Source organism: Mirounga angustirostris, unplaced genomic scaffold (assembly GCF_029215605.1).
Source record: "Mirounga angustirostris isolate CCGP_5_RB_7025 unplaced genomic scaffold, mMirAng1.0.hap1 SCAF_9, whole genome shotgun sequence".
NCBI lineage: Eukaryota > Metazoa > Chordata > Mammalia > Carnivora > Phocidae > Mirounga > Mirounga angustirostris.
The window spans coordinates 42,811,650-42,831,266 of record NW_026991717.1 but is presented as its reverse complement, the minus strand read 5'-3'; the positions used below and the strand labels follow the sequence as shown (position 1 = coordinate 42,831,266).

At 46.6% G+C, this 19,617-nt stretch overlaps 1 protein-coding gene across 16 annotated transcripts in view; it reads left to right on the top strand.

Moving 5' to 3' along the window:
- Positions 1-19,617, top strand: part of TLN2 (talin 2) — a 430,586-nt gene that overhangs the window by 405,863 nt on the left and 5,106 nt on the right. For 15 of the 16 annotated variants that reach the window (XM_064570358.1, XM_064570361.1, XM_064570366.1 and 12 more), the window contains 6 exons: positions 45-150; positions 1,017-1,141; positions 13,365-13,490; positions 15,571-15,633; positions 15,725-15,952; positions 18,913-19,038. In XM_064570358.1, the coding sequence (XP_064426428.1) occupies positions 45-150; positions 1,017-1,141; positions 13,365-13,490; positions 15,571-15,633; positions 15,725-15,952; positions 18,913-19,038 (774 nt within the window). The remainder of the gene's footprint in view (positions 1-44; positions 151-1,016; positions 1,142-13,364; positions 13,491-15,570; positions 15,634-15,724; positions 15,953-18,912; positions 19,039-19,617) is intronic. The other variant, XM_064570363.1, reaches the window with a different exon arrangement.

Below are 19,617 nucleotides of genomic sequence, written 5' to 3'. Positions count from 1 at the left end.
CACAATGGCTACCATCTTTCAAATGCGTTTGTCTTCATCCGTAGATTCTTCAGAAACCAAGCCCGGAACTCAAGCACCAGCTGGCTGCTTTCTCCAAGCGTGTCGCCGGCGCCGTGACTGAGCTCATCCAGGCCGCAGAAGCCATGAAAGGTAGGCTGCATTCTCTCATGTGGAGCAAGTACAGCGAACTGAGTACAGTCTCAGTACAGCGAACTGTACTCATACTGCACAGCCAACCCAGGCCCTTTCTTGGCAAATGCAGTCCGAAGGAATACAGTGAGGTACTTTTTTTTTTTTTAAGCAAATGGGAATAGAGTTAGATTTTCAAAGTAATATCCTCCCAAAGCAAGGCTTTTTTCCAATCTTTGCATTAAGTACTTCTTCTTAAATGGTATAGTCCATCTGGAACTGCTCACTTCTCTGAAGGGTGTCGCCATTTATTTTTATCTGCAGTTTCCTTCATCAGAATATTTATCCTCATTCAGATAACACACTTCATGTTTAGGAAATGATGCCCTCTGGGTACATTGTTTGCACACCCCTTCACGGTAACATTAGAAGCAGTCACCTCACCAGAGAAATTCAGTTTCCCTTTGTTTGAGTTGAGGTGAATGGCTGTTCTCCAGGAGTCCCAAGAGAAGAGAATGGCAAATCTGTGTGGTCAGCAGAGTCTCGAGTCTCTTGAAAATAGTTACTTGCGTTCATGAGGTTTAAGTGAGAAGTTAGAGTAAGGCTCGAGCTGGCCTTGGACCATGAGATCCTGATTTTTGAAGCTATCATTGATGACCACTCCTGTGCTAGGGCTGTGTACATAACTGACTTAGAAAAACAGGAGCAGACAGGAGCTCCCCTGCACCCAGCTGATCTCTGTGAGAGCTAGAGAGAAGATCCCTTGGCACCATGCAGCTAGTAGGCTTCTGGAGCTTCCCTGCATGTCACTCCAGATACTGTTCGTAACAAAGCCAGTGCCCTGCAGTCACAGCTACCAAGAATGACCCTCTTTGGACTGATTTTAGGAACAGAGTGGGTGGATCCAGAAGACCCAACCGTCATTGCAGAAACAGAATTACTGGGGGCCGCAGCGTCCATTGAGGCTGCCGCCAAGAAGTTAGAGCAACTGAAGCCAAGAGCAAAACCAAAAGTGAGTGTCCGTGTGTGGCTGCTTGTCTCATGTCACTGGGTCTTCCTGTGGATGGCTGTGAAATGGAGCTCGGTGTGCCACAGGAAGCTTTATCTCCTTCCCTGTGGTTAGACTCAAAAGCGGCAAACTTGTTCTCCCAGCCCGGCCCCTTTTCACAGGGTATGGAAAAAAACCCACGGGTGGATCCTTCAGGTTAACCACCCAGAAAAATACCTTTGGGTATCCAGAGGAAGAACCCGGGCATTTACAATCTGAGTTTAGTTCTGTTCTCTATAAAGCAGGTGTTGGATACTTATTATGGAAAATCCCTGTCCCTGAATGTGATATCATCACCCTCCAATTATCTGGTTTCCATAATGTAATGCAAATAGCAATGCTGGGTCTCTCCTTTTCTTAAAATCAATAAAGAGGACAGTGTGGACCTCAAAAATGGATCCAGTGACAGACTTTCTCAATATATGCTGGAGGCTGTGGTGGGCTGGTATGTTTCCTCCATCTGTGTTTGTCATCTAGATAAATGTTTAAAACCTAAGATCATGAGTAGATATTAGAAACAGCCATTTAAAGAAATATTTTAAGATTGGGCAGTAGAGAGGACAATTATTACATAAAAGGACAGGGAGCTAGTGCTGTCCAGGTGCAAAGCCCAACCCTGTTAAGCTCTTACCTGTCCCTCCTCCAGCCCCATGGCTATCTTCAGTCCAAAGATGGCCAAACTAGAGGAGGTCACTGCAGGTACCTATGGCCTCACTTCCCTTCCAAGAACCCAAATACATTAGGAAGTAAAATCTGGTTTTTGCCCTCAAAAAAGTTGGATCCCTCAGATTAGATATGCCTAAAATTCAACCTTTTTTATAAGACCAAAGGATGGAGTCTGAGCACTAGAATACACCACACCTCTCAAAAGCAGAGCCTGGGATCATGTTGTATGGAAACTAGACATGAGCAGGTAGTAAATGGATGAAGCTTGGGAGCCTGCTTAAAACCATGAAATTCTTCGAGCCAGTCTCCTAATAGTCGCTCTAGACTCGGTGAAGGCAGTCTTTAAATTTCTCATCAAGATGTAATTTAAGAGTTATGGCTTCTGATTTGGGGGTTTACCGGGGTTCTCTCCACTAGCCTCTAAGCTGAGGGTCTTAAGTGGTCTGAGATTGTCCAAGTTGTTCTCAACAAGCTTAAGAACGGAGTGTGTGTGTAGGGGCGACTCCCATTTTCTGTATGTCTTTATTTCTGCTTTATAAATCAAGTTAATTGCAAATGGAAGATTACGTTGAGCTAAGAAGCAAACAACCATTGACTAAGATTTAGAGGCTTTTTGCATAGTTGGTTTTTCCTCTTCCTCATATGATTTCACACAACCAACCTCTCCTGGAAAGCTTTCGTCTGCTAATGCTGAAGTCATGTCAGTTGGCACTTCTGGAGAATTAGCCTGGTGCTCCTGTAACATTAGCACTTCACCAGGTCCTAAGAGCTCCTGTTTCAATCCCTCTCTCTTTGTCCTTTTGCAGGATCCCTCAGAGTTCTGTCTCTGAATCCTAGTTGCCCTCTGTCTAGCCACTTATTCACCCTAGAATTCTTAAGCTGAAAACACAAGTCATTAGAGGCCCTGCCCCAGAGGATTGTTGTTACAGCAATTAAATGAGATAATTTAAGAACACAGTGCCTAACTTAATAGGCAGTAACTGTATCACCGTCACTGAAACTATGCTTCAGGGACTTTTATCTACTACCTCCTCGGAGAATGCCTGCAATAAAAATTATTCCATAGATCCATGAGCTGATGGCCATAGCAAAAAGAAAACAAAAGGCTCACGTTGATTGAGTACCAAGCAGGGGGCAGGCAGCCTTCTAGGGGCTTGGCATGGATGAACTCATCTGGCCCTTACAGCAGGTCCACAGAGCAACCTGTATTCCCATCCCTGCTCCATCCATGCAAAATCAAGGGCACAATACCTTGCCAGAGTCAGCCGGCTTGATGGAGCTGGAAGCAGCGTATGTGGGCTCTGGGTGGCAGGGTCCGTTCATCCCAGTCCTTTGGGTCTAGCCAGTGTCAGAGGCTGGTGCAGCCCCCCAGAAGGGGTTTTGGGTTTGCCTATACCGTTTGAGCTATTAATGCCTCTTCTGGGAATCTGTGCTGAGGAGGAAATCCAGAGAGAAAGAAAGCTCTGTGTGTCAGGGAAGGCTATTCCTAGTAGCCTTACTTGTAGGAAGAAGTTAGATATGACCTGAGTGTCTCCTTGAAGAAAAGTATGCAGCTATTGAAAAGAATGGTTGATAGGACTGTGTAGTATGAAGAAGATGCTCATGGCATAAATGTAAAGTAAAAAAAGAAAAACACACAGGATGCAGAATTATGTGCTCGTTATGATTACAACTCTGTAAACAACACTTGAATATGAAGGAGACAGGTAGGGGATGTACAAGGGTGACCGTGAAATTAGGGGAGGGCCTGTGTTTTAATATTTTATAAAACAGTGTTTTAAAAATAAGAGCACTTAAAAAATGAGCGGTGGCTGCTGAGGTGAGCCAGTGGGCACTCCCTGCCCTGCCCTAGGATCGTCCAGCCTTTGTATTGACAGTGTGGATCTGTACACAAAGCCGAGGTCGAAGTGAAAGTCGAAGTGGACGTAACTGTTGATTTGAGCCCCTTCCTTGGGGATGCCCACTTTAGGGCACTCCCCTCTTCATGTGAGGAAGGGCACTTGGTATTTCTTGAGTGCCTGAAGATGATCTGAAGTATTACTCCACCCAATGGCCAAAGGCTCTGCCACGTGGATTATATTATCTCTAAAATCGTTCTAAAGAAACCATCAACCCAAACGATGGTTTTTGTGCCTGTCTCAGGGTACCCTCTGCTTTGTGGTAATAACTGCATGAAATAAAATACCTTCCTAACCTTTATAAAGGAATTTATTTCCCCAGTTAAAAAAAATGTCCAATCTGACCCCACAACCAACCAGTCTTTTGTGGTGAACTGGTTCTCTCCATGCCCTTCCATAACTGAAATAAAGAACTTATCCTCAGGATACTACAAATAACATTTGCTATCACCTTCCTATCCCTGTAACTACACACGACCACACAAGCCCTCAGCATAGCGTGGGTAATGCTTTCCTTTGTAACCATGGAGCATTTACGCTGCGTTGAAGAATAGTACCGGGGAAAGGCTATGGGTTTTTGGTTTTTTGTTTAAATTACTCTGCTCGCCACAGTCTCAGGTCACCTGTTTTAAAAGTAGAACGCTCCCTGGTTTATGAAGATGATTCTGGTATATTCCCAGCTCAGGCCCTTAAAATATAAGCACCTCTTTTTGCCTGCAATCTCCCCGATGGGAATAACAAATTCGCACTGTTGGATCCACTGTTTGCTTGGGAAGATGGCAGGAAGGCAAAAGGGGAAGGTCGGTGTGCCCTGGTGCATGTGCCTACGAGGTTGCTCGTGGCGCCGTTTCCACACGTATCACCAGCCTGTGCGCTCCCCAGACGGGTAATGGACTTCCTGCAGTACGTACGGTGCCTATTCTCGAGCCCAGCCAAACCTGGATGCCTTTGCTGCAGGCCTCTGTGTGATATGTTTGATATATTAGGTTGTTATTTAATCCAACTATATATCAAACATATTCCTACAGTGTCTTGCCCTGTCTCCGGGGGTTCCTAATATAGTTTATAAGGCAGCAGGAAAGAACACGTTAAAATCACAAGCAGATTTAGAAGACGGGCTGCTCATTCCATTTCATGATGTTATATTCCATTTTTTCTTGTAGCATGTCAGTACGGCTAGATTCTTTTGTTTGTTGTAGAAACAAATCATAATTATGGATGTCTTCCTAAGAGCTTGGGATAATATGTGTAGCTTAGTTTTGCGCAGTAACAAGTCCTTAAGGGATATGCTCAGTGGAAAAAAATGGAAGGTTCTAGCCTGTGTTTGTGACATGGGATAAACGTCAGGACTATAACCCCTAAACACATCCAGACATTGCATCGTAGTTCTCTTTTGTCCTGATCCTCAACTTAGAAATTAGTGATTTTCATAATCAAGTTTTCTGCGAAAAATTCAAGCACAAATCAACTCTCTGCAACTTTCCCTTCCACCCATAGCATCACAACGTATAAACCGAATCAGCCATACCATCTGTGGGGATGGTGAGTCACTGGGCTTTACATAAAGCTTGCTTAGGACTACATGAATCCAGTAACGGTAATGCAATGCAGACTGGACTCTGTTGAATTTCCTGTAATAGGTTAAATGGTCGGTAGAGGTTGATAATATTTAGAGTAAGCTGACAGTAGCCTAATTGGGTGCAACAGGAAGTTTGGGATTATGAAACATTTTTTCTGGCACTCGGCAGCCTCCTTTGGTTGGCTTTGACCTCCTCATCATAGAAGAGCCTGCAAAGTACGTGTTAGTTCATTCTGATCTGTCTCAACAAAAGACTATGAGCTCTGTTTTCTAGAAAGAGAACTATTTTTTTTTTTTTAAGATTTTATTTATTTATTTGAGACAGAGAGAATGAGAGACAGAGAGCATGAGAGGGAGGAGGGTCAGAGAGAGAAGCAGACTCCCTGCCGAGCAGGGAGCCCGATGCGGGACTCGATCCCGGGACTCCAGGATCATGACCTGAGCCGAAGGCAGTCGCTTAACCAACTGAGCCACCCAGGCGCCCTAGAAAGAGAACTATTGCGCCCGTAGCTCAGTCCTTTGGAGCAGAGAAGAAGCGCTCTTTTAAGAGCACTTCCGTGTGTATATAAGCAATGCCCCACGCAGTTGGTGAGCCAGTGGTTTGACCAGATGGGTCAGGAAGGCTTCCCCTGGTTATGTCTAGAAGCCATCTCCAAGTTGCTTGCAGTAAATGCATAGTGACAGGTCACAGCAGCGGCGGCGGCAAAGTGATGACAGGGAGGGAAATAGACGGTGGGAGTCCCAGCTTCCAAAGCGATGAAGTGGAGCCTGGCCCTGGGACCCTTCTCCGCTGAGAACAGATCAGTAAGTGTGTGTCAGCAGGAGCTCTTTCAGACGACTTGCAAGATGCAACCAAAATTCGTGCCACCGGGGCGCCTGGGTGGCTCAGTCGTTGAGCATCTGCCTTCGGCTCAGGTCATGATCCCGAGGTCCTGGGATTGAGCCCCACATCGGGCTCCCTGCTCAGCGGGAGACCTGCTTTTCCCTCTCCCACTCCCCCTGCTTGTGTTCCTTCTCTCGCTATGTCTCTCTCTGTCAAATAAATAAAAAAATAAAAATAAAAATAAAAATCCGTGCCACCTTCCCACAGCTAGAGAACAGTGTCTGGGGTTTTGAGGCCAGTTAAAGTCATTTGACCAAAATGACAAATTGTCATGGAAAAGAGATAGTCAGTTATGAATAAAGAAAAACACAGTTTAAAAGAGCCTTAAGGTGAAACCCATTCGTTAAAACAGGTGTGATTCTCTTATTTCTTTCCGGTAACCTTGCTGTTGGCCAGTATGCTGTCCTGCTTAGCCGAGGGGATGGGAAAAGGTGACCGATGTTCAGGGAGGAGTGGGAGCCCATATAGCATTTTCTGTATGGCTAAAGGGTGTGGGCTTTCAGCTTGTCTGCCACCAGTTGCTTCCAGGCCAGGACACGTAAAGAGTGTAAAAAGCGAAGATGTGTGGGGAGCTCAGCTAGCTCATGTTCCCGAGTGACCCCTGCCAGTGGTAGAACAGCAGCTCGTCAGACCCTCCACAGACACGTAGAGGATTCATATCAAAGGAGCTTATGATGTAGTGAATATACCTGATCAAATATTTGAAAGCATCCCATTATCTTTTTTGTCCGTGCTTCCTAAGTAAACATGCATGTGACTTTTTTTTTTTTTTTAAGATTTTATTTATTTATTTGACAGAGAGAGACATAGCGAGAGAGGGAACACAAGCAGAGGGAGTGGGAGAGGGAGAAGCAGGCTTCCCGCCGAGCAGGGAGCCCGATGTGGGGCTCGATCCCAGCACCCTGGGATCATGACCTGAGCCGAAGGCAGACGCCCAACAACTGAGCCACCCAGGCGCCCCTGCATGTCACTTTTTTGAAAGCATGATAATCTTGAAGAATTCTTCTGCCAAACAGAAGTAGCAATTAAAAGATCATTTCAGTGGTATTATTTTTCATCCAAACAAACAAAAAAACTAATAAAACAGTAGGTACTATGGGAAAACCACTCCCAAGATACTATTTGTGCAAGCTCGGACCTTTTCCAATGGTTGCTGCATGAACATGCGTTATCCTTTATCTGAGTACAAAGGGTGGTCTCTCCCCAAGTGGCAGCAAAACCATTTGGCACTGCTTTCTCTCTGCCATCCACTTTGTTTGCTGTTTCCCTGTAGCTTTCAGGGGGGATAAGGCCAGCTGTCCAGGTTTGGGCTCTTGGCAGGTCTAGTTAGTCTAAGAATTTTCCCGTTTATAAATTCTCATCGATAGTAAGGGTGGTGGTCCTAAAGACAGCCCACCCCTGGAGCCTCTAAAAGAAAAGCTGATTTGGCCCTTACACAGTTGAGTCTTTGGGTACGGGCTGAGGTCTCCCCCCAAGGCACCTCTCAGTTCAATGCCAGAAGCAGACTGGGAGCAGCCAAACTCACTACAAAAAAAAAGGAGAAACGTGGCTGCCTATTCCACTCAGGCTTCTAACTGGCCAGAAAATGTTTCACTGGTGTGGTGGGAGTTCTTGGTGTTGGCCTTCTTGTTTCGCTCAAGGACATTTAAATTACATGCAAAATGTCCACACTTCTAAAAAATATATCCAAAGGGTTTTTTTAAGTTTCTGATGTATATATGGCCTTGTTTTGAGTAGCAAGCGTTCTGCAAGACTCTCAGGAACACAGAACAAAGCACAATTCCCAACTGGAAAAATGGCACCATGAGTTGGGATGTGGTTTTTGCCGCCATTTGTGAGAAAAGTTTGACCATTGGGTTTATCAGCTCTTAGCAAGGCAGACCCTTAAAGGAGGTTTTTCATGGAGGGAGGCAGACATCAGGGCAGTGACCTTTGGGCCATCTTCTCTGGGTACCCTCAGCTCCCTCACCTTCAAGTTCATTGCAGGGAGGGGCTGCAGGGATGTAATTCACAAAGAAAAGGCCAAGTAAAAGGACCACGGACAGAAACATTCTTCCTCTGTGTAGCATATGCCCCAGGACCTGTTAGGGAGGAGGTTGGCAAAGATGCTTCAGGAGGGAGGTGAGGCTTCTCTGCGGAAGAGACCGAGAAAAAAAGGAAGAGAAAAAGTAGCACCTGCTTATTTTAGCCAGCACCTTCTTAATGAAGAAAGGTTTCATTTGGAATTGTAACACGTCTAAGCTAAAGGACCGGGAGAGTTGAGGTTCCTCCTTAAGCTACTAACGGAAACCCGATTGATGGTCAGGACGTGCAGGGCGCTGCCTTAGAGCCCAGAGGGCCCATCTCCTGTCTGGGTGTTGAGGGAGAGGGTGGAAGCAGCGCCGGTCTGTAGCGTCTGTTACTTGACCCTCCGTTCATCTTTGGTTTATGGTTTTTACTTATAATTATTTTAGGCTATCATCAGAAATGGCAGTTAGAAACTTTCTCCCAATTATGAGTGGAAAATGGTCCAGAGAGAGAAAAACGGCAGCACTTGTCAGCCTGCACAGGCCTTAAATGAGGCAGGAGCCAGACTAGCTTAGCCCAGAGTCTAAAAAACAATTTTTAAAACCACAAGAGTTATAATGAGCGCTGGGTGTTATATGCAAATAATGAATCATGGAACACGACAGCAAAAACTAATGATGTACTGTATGGTGACTAACATAACAAAATAAAATATAAAAAAATAAAACCACGGAATATATGTAGGAAGGGAAGTAATAATGAAATTAATTGCGAGGAGTTATTGAGCATTTACTATGGGTCAGTATTGCTCTACATATATTTATAATTTACCTATAGCACCCCTAACAGAGAGGTAGGAAGGAAGGCAGCTTCAGGAAATGAATGAATTACTGCAAAGATTATGTCCTCAGAATCCCTAAAAGGCCAAAAGGCAAAATAAAAATGAGGAGAGGCCTCCCCTTTCCCTTCCTCTGTCCCCACCTCCTACCCCAGTGGAACTCAAGCTCCTGAGACATTAGACCGATCAGAGCAAGACAGGAAGCTGGCAACAAGGGAGCCAGCTGAAAATGTGGCCTCTCCCCAGAGGGACCTCAGCAGACCTCTAACTTTTTAAGAAAGAGAAGCTCTGCAGGGGATCACCAAAGAGGAAAAATACCAGCAAACGGGTGCCTGGACCTTTCTCGCAGACCAGAAGGCGAAGGTGAGGATAAGCCCATCCTCTGCTGAAGTTCAGTGGGCAGTCCAGGAAAGACAGCTGGTGAGAGCTGGTGGTGAGCTGGCCAGTGGCCTTCTCACAGGGGAAAGGAACAGGGAAAAGGACACTGAACAGAGGATGAGAAGACAGATTCAGCACTCAGAGGCTGTAGCCAACACGTTCATGAAGCAGAGCAGATTCTCAGTTTGCACATCTGGTACTCTTTCCCTCAGCGCTGCTTTGCTAAGAGAACCCCTTTGCAAAATGCTGGGAATGCTGTTTACCTCTGTATATGCATGAGTAAGTGTCACAACAGGCTGTGAATGCAGGTTAAGGGGTGCAGGCAGGGCGTACAAGTAACAGCCCCCGGCCTTAAACAGGGCAGGAGCCAGCACATAGATGTGTGTGCCTTCCCCCGCCCAGGGAACACAGAATGGACAGTTACTGATGTGGACGCTTACTCAGTGCATTTCTCCTTCTCCAAGCATGTAAATTGTCCCCTGGCTGAACTCTAGAACTTGGGAGACCCCTTTTGAATGGATACATTCATTCGGCAAACATTTACCATGTTGTCTACACTGCCTGATTGTGTGCTCGAGAGAGCGCATCAGTTGAATAAAACACAGTCCGTGCCCTGGAAGAGGACAGGCTGGTAGGCTTCAGTTAACTGGGGTCTATTTTCCTTCACCCAGGCCAGCATTTCCCATGGAGTAGCCCACCTCCATTAGGAATGAAGATTCACAGGCCCCACCACAGACCTGTTGAAACACAATCTGCATCTTTAACCAGATCCTTGGGTGATTCTGAGGGAGGGCTGTTGGTTTATTAGCCCACGTAATGAAAGCATTTTCTTAAGTTCATGGCACCCTGGGTCTCAGGATTCTTCAGGGTCTCCTTGTGACAGCTCCACATTACTATCCTCATTGTTCTCCATCTCCCAGCTACAGTGAGGTTTATTCTGTTGACAAATCCTGCAGTTTTGCTGTGATCCTTTTCCGTAGGAAGGTCCTTTGAAGACCAAGCCCATTCTGCTTCTTTCCTCTTCTGCATCACGGTGGAACATGCGCCCTTCTCTTTGTAGCACTTACATCCTCCTCCCAGATGCCATGGCGTGTGCTGGTGGGAGCCAAGCAGACGGGCAGCCCTGACGGGGACACTTCGAAATTTCCGAGTCTGCTTGGCTCGGGGAGAATCCCATCTTATAGGCTAGAAGTTGTGTATGGCATGAGGAGATACCGGGTGTTGATGTTTATTTCCAGCAGGAGAGAGAGGTGGGCGTTTAGTCTTAGTGATAAACCTGGCCTACAGTGTCTAAACATTAGCCCTCAGCCCCTGTAGTCATCCCATTCAGCTTTACTCAGCCTTTCTTGGGAAACTCTCTAGTACTTTTTAGTCAGAGCAAGTGTCCCCCAGAGATGAGGCTTTCTGCCATGTCCTTTTTAAAGCATAGAGATGTTATAGAAAGAAAAACAAAAATTCATCAGTGGGCATTTATACCAGTTGCCATTGCAAGAAAAATCTGTGGGTGTCAAAAATATTTCCAAGCTGAATATCTATTTCAAGTATGTGTTCTAGGAAAAAAAAAAAAAAAAAAAAAAAAACCTTCAGGGCAATGGAAGATGTGGGCGAGGCCTGTAAAATTGGTTGGAACAAGATGATTCTGTCAGATCTATCCATGCTTAGAGTTAGCATTTAATTTTAAGAAAATTCCATTTTTGGGGCGCCTGGGTGGCTCAGTCGTTAAGTGTCTGCCTTCGGCTCTGGTCATGATCCCAGGGTCCTGGGATCAAGTCCCACATCGGGCTCCCTGCTCGGCGGGGAGCCTGCTTCTCCCTCTCCCACTCCCCCTGCTTGTGTTCCTGCTCTCGCTGTCTCTCTCTCTGCCAAATAAATAAATAAAATTAAAAAAAAAAAAAGAAAATTCCATTTTTATGGGTCCTAAAATTTGGGAAATCTGAAATCTGATGGGGTCCTCCATACACCTTGGAGGCTGCCTGAGACAAGGATCTGGGACACATTAAGTAGCCACCATTGGCTTCCGTTTCCTCTGCCCCAGTGGAAGGGGCACCCTTTGGGTTCAACACTTACGTGGTTTCCCTGGTACCTTAATTGGTTACACGCTTGAGTTTCTTTTGTTGAATGAATTTCCAAAAAGGCTCTTAAACCAGCATCACTGAATAGATATCCATAGATATCAGAGCCTAATGCAATTTCTTCGGAGCCTCTGTGTGACAGTACCTTTATGCAGTACCTATAAGAGTCTTATAATGAGCTGTCTTTCTGTTTCAGTAAACACATTTTATACTCCACCAGCACTGTAAGCTCCCCTTCTCCAGAATGAATCCACGGCAACTGAATCCATTTCTGCCCTGAATGCTCCTAGAGCAAGACTTTGTCCGATAAGAAAGAATATATGGCTTCTGTCCACGAACTTCTAAAATGCTGGCATCCTTCATCAGAGTCCCTAGATGTGCCCTGAAATGTTATATGATAACAACAGAGTTGTGAAAATAAAAATGAGCTTGGCATCTCTCATAGTTCAAGATGCAACCATAACGAATAGGAGCTGGGGAAAAAAATGTACCTATGTATCCATCCTGCCTGATGTTTCCTATGGGACCATAAGTGGCCAACTCTGAGCCTCTGATAAGTTAGTCCTCACTGATGCCCCAGGGGTGAGCAGGCTAGTAAAAACATCCTTACGGAGTCAGAGAGATTGAGGTTTAGATCTGGTTTGGAGTCTGGAATCATGCTGCCACGTGACCTTGTCCCAACACTCTACCTCCCTGAGCCTCAATTTTCTCACTGTGACTATAAGGATGACTATACAGTATAAGATCTATTTTTCTCTGGCTTGGTGCGAATTAAACAAGTAACATACGTGGAATGCCTAACAAGACCCTTGGCACATAGTAGCTGCTCTTAAAAAACATATTGCTGTTGTACAACGTTGCGGATGTACTTAATGCCACTGAATTATACACTTAAAATTGGTTCACAGGGTAAATTTTATCTATTTTTTTTGGCACATAAAGAAAAGTAATACTCTAGCTGACCATCACTGCAATGCCTGAAAGATACCAGCCCCATCGTCAACCTTCTTTAACCAAAGGGGACCTTAACCCTACTTAGGTTCACAGAACGTGAGTCCTAAGGGGACCTGGAGGAGGGCATCTAGTCTGACCACCCCAGATGGTGATGCTGCATCCCAGCCAGCCCGGGACTAAGGTCCTTACACTTGCCACACTTACCAGCGTTTCTCTCCAGCTTCCCGGCTTGTTCTGGTGGCACGGGGCACGGTGCTGGTGAACTTGGAGCAGAGCCCTCACGGCCTGACAGCACCTGCAAGGGGCCGGGGGTGGGGGTGGGGGGGACAGTGCCCTTCCCCAGTGTACAACAGCTCCACCTCCATGTCATGTCACCTCGGTGTCTTTCCCGCCTCTGGTGATCTGCAGTTGGTACGGAACTCTCCCTGCTCAGCCACAAAGAGTACAAATGCGTTTTCACTTTTGTTTTACAAATACAAGAAAAATAAGGCTTTTCACAACGAATAGCCACCTTTCCTTTCTTCAGCCCATTTTTGAGCCTTAGATTGTGATGATTGATTATTTAAATTTTGGTTATTGATGCCCATGGGACCATTTGATCATATTTTATTCACAGTGAATTTATGTCTGTTTAAAGACTCTGGTCTAGAAAAATAGTCTGTCTTAGACCTTCCTGATGGGAAATGTGTGTAGAATGCCACCACTAGCAGCTGGCACCTCTTAGAACCAAGGTAGCAGGAGGCAGCTGATGGAGAGGCGTTTCGCCAGCTTAGGCCTTTCCACCTGGGTATGGTGTGTCAGCCAAACAGTCAGAAACGGATGAAGAGCCAGGTGACCAAGAAGTAAGTAGTTTGGCAAAAAGTGCCCTTCGTGGATGCGAATGGCACATGATGTTGTCTTCTTCTGTTCTAGCAAGCAGACGAGACCCTGGACTTTGAAGAACAGATTCTGGAAGCTGCTAAATCCATTGCTGCTGCCACAAGTGCCCTGGTCAAGTCGGCCTCGGCAGCCCAGAGGGAGCTGGTGGCCCAAGGAAAGGTGGGTGAGCCTCGCTGGCCAGGTGCTGGAACCTTCACACGGTGAGAGCCTCTGAGGGCCGAGGAGATGGGACGGCCTGTGGCCTGGCCCGAGGCCACCGGTGCCGGGCCTTCCCTCCCTGAATTGCCCATCTCTGCCCCATCTGACTAAAAACTCTGTTTGCTTAAACCTGACATCCAGAATGAAGGGTTTGGCTTCTGGGCCAATCATCTGCTTCTTGTTAAGGAGAGCATCCCGTTCCAGGCCGCGATCAGGCCCCAAACAAGACATTTATATTCTCACTGTATATGAAGCTATTTAAAGATGTAAACTGTCATATTTTCCTAGTGGATGGCTCTGGGAGCATCAGAGTCAGGGGCTTCGTAATACCGTTTTCCAGCTTCAATGCTCAGTCCGTTCTTTAGAACTGTGTAGCGACATGCTCTCCAGCTCTGCAGTTAGCATTTTCCTGAGCCTATTGATCAAAAGGTCAGTCTGGTTTTAAGTCTGAGATTTCTTTGATCTGCCTCATCCCCAGTCACCCATTCCATCTGCATTAGCATGAAAGCATAGTTCTGTTTCAGTGACCCAAAGGATTAATGGTCTATTAGACTAATGCTGCATCTGGGAGGGTCTCCCAGTTTAAAATATTACGTGTGTTGTTCCCATACACTGTGGAATGACTCCATCCAAATTGCATCTTGCGGAGAGCCTCTCGAATCTGGAGGCACTACAGAAATCCCGTCAGGTTGTGGGTTTGGGGAGTTTGGTCACCGTAATTGTCAGTTACTTCTGTTTGATATTAAAAGGCCTTGCTGTCAGTGTACAAGTAGACAAATATGATTGTGCCTTGACCTCAGAACTCGTAGTACAGCAGGAAGTTATGCCCAACCAGTGGCCATCCATCTTCCTTCACGAAGTCTCTCGTGAGCTAAACCTTGTCCTAATCCAACCCACATACTGCGGCTCCTGTTTCTACACCGTCGTGTGTTGTATTGTTTGTTATTAACATGGGTATGTCTGTCTCTTCACTGGCATGCAGTCTGTCCCTTCGTGCTTCTCACTTATGCCCTGTAGATGTGGCAGAGGGCTGACTTCACTTAAGTACTTGCTGACCAATCAATATGTAAAGGCTAAAAATGGATCGTTGAGAAGAATATCCTACCTAAAAATTCCAGTCTCTTGATAAAGGACCGACCGTGTGCCAAATTGCTAGTACTAAGAGAATCTAACTTGTTCAAGCATTTGTTGAATATATTCAAGCATTTAGAAAGTTGGTAAAGGAGGCCCCACGGGACTTGGGTGAACTACAGGCTTGTAGACAGGACCTTGGGGTTTTATCTGATGTTCACCGAGCCTTGGTATAGTGCCTAATAATTGCTGACAGATCCCTAATTTCATATTCAAATTGAGGTACTCTTCTCTGACCTCCCCAGGCACCTCCCACCATGTAAAGGTTTTGCCTCCCAAAGCCATTCCCTCTGCATCTGGACAGAAAATGTTTCACTTGTTGCTGTAATTTCTAAATAGAAACAGAGATCATCTTAACGTCTAGCTTTCTACTTCTCTCCCAACCCCTGACAAAACAGTCTGAATTTCCTTAAGGCAAGCTTCTGCCATCAGCTGCACTGAAGGAAAGGCACCAGCGGCCTTTTTCCCCCCCATCACCTGCCAGAAAGTCACAGCATGGCTTTAGGGTCAGCAATCAGGAGAGATGTGAGTTTCCCTTGGCCCCTGAAAGAAGAGGCCTTGGTGGCTCCTGTGTTTTGAGATGGAGAAAGGTTGGCAGAGGAAAGAAGCGTGGGAGGACAGCCCCGATCCGCCATTCCTGCGCAGTTTGCCCGGAAACACTACCTTGCAACAAAATGGTGGCCGTTCTGAGTGTCTCGGATCAAGTCCTCGGGGCCCAGAGGGACCCCAGCCAGCATGTGCGGGCACAGTCTTGGAGGGGCAGCAAGGGCGTCCCGTTCTCATGCTGGTGGTGCTGTGTGTCTGAAGAGATGTTTTTCTCTCCAGTTCCAGAGCGAGGTAGAGTGTGAGGGGCTGCAGGTCCCGCCGCGCTCTCCAGCGCTCATTCCTGGTTTCTGCCCTCCATCTCTAGGTGGGTTCCATCCCTGCCAACGCTGCCGATGACGGACAGTGGTCCCAGGGGCTGATTTCTGCCGTGAGTCACCTCCTCCTTCCTTCCCGATTGCTTTTTGGGTGCCCTGAGGGAGGTTCGGGCCCTGGGTCACTTCTCTACTGACTGTCCCCAGGCCCGGATGGTGGCAGGTGCAACCAGCAGTCTCTGTGAGGCAGCCAATGCCTCCGTTCAGGGACATGCCAGTGAGGAGAAGCTCATCTCGTCCGCCAAGCAGGTCGCTGCTTCCACGGCTCAGCTGCTCGTGGCCTGCAAGGTGAAAGCCGACCAGGATTCAGAGGCCATGAGGCGGCTACAGGTAATGGTCACTGATGCTGGTGGGAAAGTACTCCTGTTGGAGCGGGTAAGTGTCGCCAAAGGGGACAGTCTCACTTCCTTGGCATGACCTACCAGGCCTTCCATCAGCCAGCTCTGTCCCACGTTTCTCATTTTCTACCCAGTATAGCGTGCATCCTACGCCTGCTGCCCCAGCAAACTGACATTCTCCATGTGTGCCTTCTGGTCTCATGCTTTGGGGCTCCCACTCACCCAGAATGTCCCGGCCCTCCCCACCAGCCCCACCTGGTGATCTCCTACTCCTTCTTTGTGACTCATCTCCAGAGTCTCCTCTTCTGGGAAGCCCTCCTTGACTCCTGCAAGTCGGGCAGTCGTTCCCTCCTCTCTCCTTCCAGATAGAGCCCTTGGCCAGACCACTTTTAACAGTTCCTGTCATCTGGGACCGCCACATTTATTTTAACATCGGCCTTTGATAAGGCTGTGAATTCTTAGGTGCAGGCACCACGTCTTTATCTGCCTATCTCTCACACCTGAGATGGTACCTGTTCCAGTAGGGGCCCTCATGCACTGTTTGCGAAAGAAAGGAGAAAAAGGACTGAGGAATTTCTAGAAGACTGTGGCTGAGGTTTCCCAGAGCCCAAAGAACATGCTCGTGATGAAAGTTATAGTCGAATCCCCCCCAGTGCATACAAGTTTTCCTGATTGTTTTAATTATAGAAGTGTTTAAACACAGTGAAGGAAATGTTTGGATGAAAAAAAAATCACAGAGCCTCAACCTCTTCACATGTCAAATGTCACCATTTTCTTCTCTTCCTGTTTTTATGTCTATATAAAATAACTCTGCTTTTCATCATAGCAAGAGACATTCTGCTTTTTTTCCACTTAACATTTTATCATACATAGCTTTTTATTTGAAGAAAAAGCTTCATAATTTCTCTACATAAAGCTAATTGGTCCATTCTCCATGAGCCTCATTTTAATGATTGCATGATACTACGTCACCTGATTATGCCAGAATTTCCTTATACTTTGGACATTTTGTTTCAAATTTTCTAGATGTCCTAGATATTAGAAGTGTTAGAATGCAGACTGTTTATATGGCTGAAAAAAACGTTTATATTCCATGAATAAAATCATAAATGGCAGAAACATTTGAACAATTTCACCGACACTTGGAACTTTCATTTCATTTTGAAAGTCCTAAAGTGTGTTTCTGTTACTCAATCCTCCTGAGTCTCCCTCACCCACCTCCCTTACCTTCATTCGACTCCTGGGATAAACCCAGGGGGGAAATGGGGAGTTACATGTTGGTGAATGTGTGGTTTGTGGGATTGGAGGACACTGCTGGAGAAAACATCCTGAGTTAAGAGTGACCTGGGTTCAAGTCCTGCCTCTGCCATGTATTAAGTGCATGATCTTAACACATCACTAAAAACTCTCCAGGCCTTCAATTGCCTGGGCTGTGAAATAAGGATAGAGATGCCCACACTGGATCTTATGAAGGCCAAGAGATGTGAACGTGCTTGTGTGAGCCCCGAGGATTTACACGGGCAAAGCACAGCATCACTCTCCTTGTCATCATTACTGATGTAACTGGGTGCTGCAGTGTCACATCTGTGTTCGAATCCCAGCTCTGTAACATCCAAGCTGCAGGGTCTCAGAGAAGTTACTCAACCCAGTTTCTGCATCAGGGAACTGCAGTGGTGACCTCTGACCTCATAAAGCTATTTTGAGAATGAACTTGTCATATATTAATTGGCATTCCCTTCCCTTCTGGTGCAAGCCCTCATAGTCCCCATGGGTCACTTTAGATCACCCACCAGATGAGCTAGTTACTTTGCGAAGAACTCAGCTTTCCGATGGCTCATCCCCATGCACAAGTCCTTGACTCTGAGGGGACCTGAGCCAGGAATATGGGAGACTTAACGAAGCCTGGACCATTGTTAGAAGAAAATTCCAAACTTTGGGGGGCAGGGGTGGGCAAGAAGACAAGTCCCGGGGGCCCTGCTTCATGCACATTAAGAGTAAGCCCCCTGAGCCAGGAATATGGGAGACTTAACGAAGCCTAGACCACTGTTAGAAGAAAATTCCAAACTTTGGGGGGCAGGGGTGGGCAAGAAGACAAGTCCCGGGGGCCCTGCTTCATGCACATTAAGAGTAAGCCAGTGTGGGCTGTAGCCCTTACTAAAGATCTAGACTTCACATTGGAAAGCTTTTCTTTACCTGTCTCTAGCAATGGCCCCATCCTTGAGCATTTGGCCTAAAAGCCCAGCTGTGCCTCTGAAAACACACCTGTGGAGGCCCTAGTTACTGCGGGGCTCCCAGCGCCCCCCCCCCCCCCCCCCCCCCCCGCCGTGCAGGGTGAGGCTGTGCTTTCCTACCCTTCGTTTCCTCAGGAAGCATTCAGTGAGTGCCAGCCCTGGGCACCCACTGTGCCAGGTGCTAGGGAGGCAAAGACAAAAGTCACAGCCCCTGCCCCCAAGTTAGTCACTGTCCAGGAGGGAGAGGGGCAACCACAAGTGTGGGAGGGGACACACACAAGCCAGCACAGAGCTCTCTGGGAGCGCTGTGGGGGGAGTGTGTGTAAGGCCATAACAGACAGAAAAAGTGCTATCCAAGCCAAGTCTTTGTGTTTGTCTGAATTGGATGGGGCAGGGAGAGGTAGTGTTCTAGACCAAGGAGACAAGCCCTGGACCTGCATCTGTTAACACACATTTCACATTGCTACAGTCATCTGTTTACATAAGTATAATCCCCCCTCAAAAGTATGTGTTCCTTGGGAGCCAGGAACTGTATCTCATTTCTCTGTGAATGACCTAAGGTTAGGTAAGTGCCAGTGTTGGTAGAATAGATGGACGGCTGGACAGGCAGATGGATACCAAGGAAAGAGAAATGCTGTGTTATCATTGGATGATAGGGTGATAAATCGGTTGAGAGTTCCATGAACTGTACTTTCATGTCTATTCTTGCTGAATCCAAATTGGCCGTTTCTAATGATACAATATATGTTTTTTTCTCCCTCTCCAGGCAGCAGGAAATGCTGTGAAAAGAGCCTCAGATAATCTTGTTCGTGCAGCCCAGAAAGCAGCATTTGGCAAAGCTGATGATGATGATGTTGTAGTGAAAACAAAGTTTGTAGGGGGCATTGCTCAGGTTTGTGATTAAATCCAGAGAGTGTTTACTCCGGAGATGGGCATTGTTATAAGAAAGATACAAAATAATAACGACTTAAACAGGATGGAGGTGTATTTCTCCCTTGTGAAATAGTCTGGGTCTAAGCAGTCTGTGATGGTACACTGGTTCCTTTGTATCTGAGCCCCAGGCTCCATCTGCCTTATTGCCCCACCATCCCTGAGACGTTGCCTTGGCCAGTTGGTCCAAGATGGGTCACTAACCACCCTCGTTTCCTCTCATGTGCCACTGGTCAGGACTTAGTCATGTGGCCAACCTGCACAGAAGTGCAGGTTTCCCAGCTGCAAAAGGTGCTGGGAAACGTAGTATTCTTTCCTGAGGAGCCCTCTGCCCAGCCCAAATCAGGGACTCTGTTATAGAAAAGGGGAAGAAGAGAAGTTAGAAGACAATAGCATTATCATTTAAATAAAATGATGGATTTGGAGCTACTACTCCACTCCAGATATTTGGCCCTACAGAGAGAATGAATGGTAACCCCTTAACAGAATTTAGATAAGAGTAAACAGGCTTCTGGCTTATTAGGATTGCATTCTTGAGCAT